At 46.6% G+C, this 5,331-nt stretch overlaps 1 protein-coding gene across 1 annotated transcript; it reads left to right on the plus strand.

Moving 5' to 3' along the window:
- The first annotated feature begins 975 nt into the window (after nt 1-975).
- LOC117585014 lies at nt 976-3,774 on the plus strand. The gene is made up of 2 exons (XM_034274254.1): nt 976-1,119; nt 2,415-3,774. Exon 2 carries the CDS (start codon nt 2,448-2,450, stop codon nt 3,624-3,626), a length of 1,179 nt encoding a protein of 392 aa, XP_034130145.1. The 5' UTR covers nt 976-1,119; nt 2,415-2,447; the 3' UTR covers nt 3,627-3,774.
- The last annotated feature ends 1,557 nt before the right edge of the window (nt 3,775-5,331 follow it).

Genomic DNA, 5,331 nt, shown 5'->3' on the forward strand with positions numbered 1-5,331 from the left:
AATATATACATAAAATATATTTAAGTAAGGGCTGGACCCGGTCTCCGACCGCTCAAGTATTTTGACTTTAAGCTGAAGCTGGCTGGACCCTTATTGGACTTACGTGCAGCATGACAAACGATGGCTGCAGGAGCAGCAGCAGTTTCAGGTTCGTCCAGGCGAGGGTTCGAGTGGAATGCTGCCCAACCCTTCCATCAAATGTCAAAGTTTAGACTGTAACAGTCACTTGAGTTATATTGAGATTTATTATGGGCAGAGCCCGTGCCACGTAACCATCATTAATTATGATCGGCAGGCAGACTCTTTCTTGCGACCATTTTATTTGCCTTTACGCATTCGCATGTTGCAAACAAGGCAAATGTATGCAGCAAGTTGTGCGAGGCCTGCAAGTCAGCTGGCATTTCAATTTCACTTGCTTGCAGTTTTTCATGAACTTCTTTCTGCAAGCCCCCAAAGTCGGTGTGGAAAATAGTGTACCCAAAATTACGTGTTGGCCAATGGCCAACTAGCTGTAGGTGGGCGTGTGCTGGCAGGGCCCTCCGCCTCTCCCGCTCCAATGTTTGCAGTGGCTAACAAAATCAACAACTTACACTTTCTTTTGCCGGATAGTGGCAGCCTCCATGCCAGCTCCTCTTGCAACCGCCTCCAAGTCAGTTGTTTTGACACTTTTGTGCCAAGCGAAAGTTTGGCCATGGCCAGACGTAGGCGCTCCCATTAAAGGTGGTTCCTGAAAGGCAAATCTCCATATGAGAATCTAATTTTTACTGCAATAACTGCTACTTTATAGCTTGAAAAATGATTCATTTATTTATCATTTTCATTTTAGAGTTAAAGACGTTTGAGTAACTACACCTTCGACTCCTGATTGAACATAGTTTGCTTTATTTTATGACAATTCATTTTTGTATATTCAGATTCTATTGCACTACAAATACTGGCCTCGTTCCAAACTTCAGATAAAAAGTATTACTCAAACAAAATTACAGATTTTACAGCATTATTTTCAAAAAAAAATTCTATAGATTCAAGGTGAATATTTCTTAAATATTATTATTATTTTCGTAGTGTAACATTTGCGGCTCAAGAAACGGCATATTCTTTGGGAGCTTCCTGCATTATGTGAGTTTTTATTTAAACAATGTAAATACACAATTATAGATAGACTTGCTTCAGGAAATTTAATTGGGTGCCTCATTTTTACATAGAGTATACCTTTAAATTCTCCCTCTCTCTCTCTTCTCGCTGAGCGAAAACCCATCACAGAACCGCCCCCTTACAATTGCATATGATTTGCCCATATCTGGGTTATTTGTATTGGTGCCTGATTAAAGAGACGTAAAACTTTCTGCACTCACTTACCTTACAACCCGCACCATTCTGCGAGAGGCGCTCTCCTTTTTTGGGCACAAATTCGTGAGTTTTTTGTTGGTTGCTTTTTATCTGGTTCTTGATGTTATTTGCGAGGCCGCTACGCCAACAGCCAACAGCCAACAGCCAACATCTACGCCGGGGTTAACCCAGTTCCCAACAGTTCGCGTTCCCCATTTCCTTGGCAAAATTTTATAATCAGCATTCTCGAAATAAGGCAAAAACTTTGCTATGTAAATTAAATGCCGAAGCCGAAGCAACTTTTTGCTGACACTTTTTCGTCTGCCTTTAATCCACGTTGTTCGTATTTCTTGTGCAAAAAATATACCTATGTATATATATGTAAGTAGAAATTACATAAGTGTGTATGTATATATATTTATATACACTGGTACATTTTTTTATTGTCGCCCGGCAGTAGCAAATAAATGTGGTTTAAACATGACAAGTCGCCGTGGGCTGCCAGCTCGTTATCACCAAATATTTTTGCACACGAAATGAGTGAATAAATAAGCCGGTAGACCAGGATACCGCAGACCCGGGTCAGTGCCGGAGTCGGAGTCAGAGCCGGACTGAAGCCGAAAAAGGTGGAGGCGTTCGGTTCGACTTCCTTCTTTTTTTGTGGTTGCCGTTGGCCGTTTATGGTCGTCACTTTTTGGCCGCTTGTTTGACAAATAAAACGTGAAATGTCAGTGGCTGGAGAGCCAAAAAAGAGTAACCAATAAAAGCTTAATTAACTGTTTACGGCCATGGCATGTTAACGTGCCAGAAATTCGTCCTCAGTCATTAATCTCAAGTGGTCAGGGTGTGGAGGCTCACAGGAGACCCAGGAGAATCTGCCCAAAGAGTTCGCTGATCGATGAGTTAATAGTTCCCATAACTCTTCCCACCTTCTGACAATTTTATTAGGTTTATTCCACACCGCGATTCAAAACATAGTTCCATTGTCATATCTCTGAGATTTTCCACTCACAATAAAAACTATAGGACGACAAATAAACGTAAACTTTGTACAATTTTCTCATATCCTCTGAATTTATTTACAGCACACAACACTCAATATACCATATACTCCTTCCATGTCATACGCCCCACTGATCAAGTGCAGGATAATGTCGGACCTTGGGACGAGCGACAGCGATGGCTTCGACTTGGAGCCAAAGTTAGAGGACAGGGTGTCGGTGAGTGTGAGTCAGACGACGCTTAAAAATGGTCCCAAGGAGGGTTCTGGAGAGTCCCAGGAGTTTGCCGAAGCTTCGACGGTCCTGTCACAGCATTCCGCGCTGAAAGGCGAACAGGCAGAGGAGTCAGAGGAACTAACATCCTTTGATGATCCAGAGCGCGAGGCCTCGGGCATGTCGCTCCTTGAGTGGGCCATAGAGGATGCGCGCGATTCTGATGAGGATGTGGCCAATATGAACATGTCCTGCTCGTCCTTCTCCTCTTGTGTCTCGTACGAGGCCATGCGACAGATGATCCTGCAGCGGGATCCGCACACTTCCACCATGAGTCTGGACAGTGGCTGTCATCACATGCCGCTGATCCATTCCAGCCATCAAATGATGCGTCAGCCTGACTGCCGCGAAGTGGGCGGCAAGGATACGTCGCAGGAGCCCCTGCAGCGTAAGCAACCTTCGGTGCTGGTCGTCATGGAGCCCAAGCCGAACTTCACTGACCACAGCAGCATGGACATTAGCCTCAAGGGGGACATAAGCATGGAAGAGGTGTACCACAAATTTGTGGCATGGTTCAAGCGGCCCGAAATCGACGCAGCGTTCAAGGTTTTCAACGAGGTGGACCAAGACGCCGATGGCTACATTGCACTCACCGATCTGAAGCGTGGTCTGGAGAAGCTCTCAGTGCCGCAGACCCACTGGGAGGCGAAGCGTATCATGGGCCAGGTGGCGGGGCAACACAGCGACCTGCTGCACTTTAGTCACTTTCTGCTTATCTACGCATCGCTGCTGAATCGCCTGCGGCTGGACAAATATCCCACGAGGGATGCGGAAACCGATCGCTACAGCCAGATGGTCGCCGTGGATGTCTCCAAAGTGGGCGTCAATGGCGCCCGACGCTACTTTGAGGCAAAAATCTCACTCGAGGGTGAGCGACTCAAGCCGCTGTCACTGATGTGTACGCAGCCAGTGGCAAGGCCCTCCGACATCTCCTCCCCTGTGGCCAAGAGTCGCGACAGGTTCGATGCTATATCTTCGGTTTTCAAGAAGTTTGAGGGCGAAAACATTGAAAAGAAAGATTAAATTTTGGTTTCGTTTTGGTCTACTGTTTTGGCAAATTAGTTTCCCCATTTAAAATTGCAAATGTTGATATACTAACACTGACCTTGAGCGGCCCACCACAAGCCGCAACAAATCATGGAACAATAAAACAAGCAACAGAATGAGAGCAGCGGCCTAAAGTGACCAATCAAATGGTAATTGCCGGGTTTTTGCTACAACCAAGAGGCAACTTCAAAAGCGCTCTGCCAACTGCCCACTGCCCACTGCCCCTATCCTTTCCATTCTTTTTTACTTCCATTTCGGGGTGTGCAACGACTTGTGCCGGTCAGCGAAATGTGCGCCATACACGCCAAGTGGCGGTCTGGCAGGTCTCGACCGGAAGTAGCCTCCAGCTCAGAGCCCTCGGGGGGGGCCTACAAATATTTTCGTGCAAATAATTTGCGCGATTAACTACGCCAAGTATTTTTGATATGTGCCGGCATCATACGCTGCGATCATTTGCACAGGATATCAAAAAGTTGGGCCAGAAAGCTGCTGGCACGCCATATAATTATGTTGCCATTAGCCCCAGCGGCCTCTGCTAATATTTATAACAGATTTACCCCCTGTTCGCCCCCACCCCTGCAACCGAGCGCACGCCATATACAAATTATAATGAAAACGGCGGACATCGCTGCGTATACGCAATAGAGCGAGAGAGAGAGAGAGAGAGAGCGACTTGTGTAATAAAAATCCAACGAAAGTCATGCGAAAATAATGAGCATAAGCGTGAGCGGAAGTGAAAGGCATGGGAAGAAGGAAGGCGAGGAGGAGAAGAGGGTACTTCCAGGGGTGGAGGGCAGTTACAGGGATTGGTTAGCAGCCAGGGAATGGCAGGGGCAGGGGCAGGGGCAGGGAAATAGTTTTCAAATTAAAATAAATGCCGCAGCTGAAACAACTTTTATGTGCCCACAGCAGCAGCACTGGCAACGGGATGGGTTGGAGATTGCAGGAAGAAGAGGGGGAGGGACGAACGAGGACCACTCTCAGCTAACCAAAATGCCATGAAAGTAAATTCAGTAGAAAATTAATTATGAACGACGACGACGATGGCTGCGATGGCTGCGATGGCGATGGCAGCGATGACTGCGACGCTGACAGCGCAAAGGGAAAACCAATGCACCGTTTAGTGTAAGGGGGGAAGCAACAGAAGAGGGGGTAGTTGTAGCAGCAGGGGTGTTGTGTAGTAGTAGTATCAGCGGAAGCGAAAGGCATGACCAGCCCATACCTTTTAATGGCATTTGCCATCAATTTCGCTCAATTGCGCGCACAATCGCATCTAATCACGTCGGAACGACACACCCAAAAAAAGGAAAGCCAACAACAACAGCAATAGGGAAGCTGCATGCCTCCGTGTGGTGTCGACAAGATGATGACCCTTAGAGCCAGTGGATAGGTGCGGGAGAAGTTTCTCATATAAATATAGTAATGCAAAATTATAGGGACTTGCTGTGAGGCTTCTTATGGCACTAATGTTTGTTGACGAAATATTTGTCGTGACATTTGAACATTTTGTGGGCCTAGTCCGGCATACCCTTTGCCACTTCATCGCGCTACAACAATGAAGGGGGAACGACGGACAAGTTTTTGGATGCCCCAACTAAATGTTTATGGTTATTGCTTTATGGCAGCCTGTCCCGCTCCCCCCCACAGTACATGTACATACATGTGAAGAGAGTCCCTCTTC

The sequence above is a fragment of the Drosophila guanche genome, unplaced genomic scaffold, assembly GCF_900245975.1.
Source record: "Drosophila guanche unplaced genomic scaffold, DGUA_6, whole genome shotgun sequence".
In the NCBI taxonomy this organism is placed as follows: domain Eukaryota; kingdom Metazoa; phylum Arthropoda; class Insecta; order Diptera; family Drosophilidae; genus Drosophila; species Drosophila guanche.

Excerpts from the sequence above, each read along its gene's own strand:
- LOC117585014 (XM_034274254.1), top strand. The coding sequence starts at position 2,448 with ATGTCATACGCCCCACTGATCAAGTGCAGGATAATGTCGGACCTTGGG.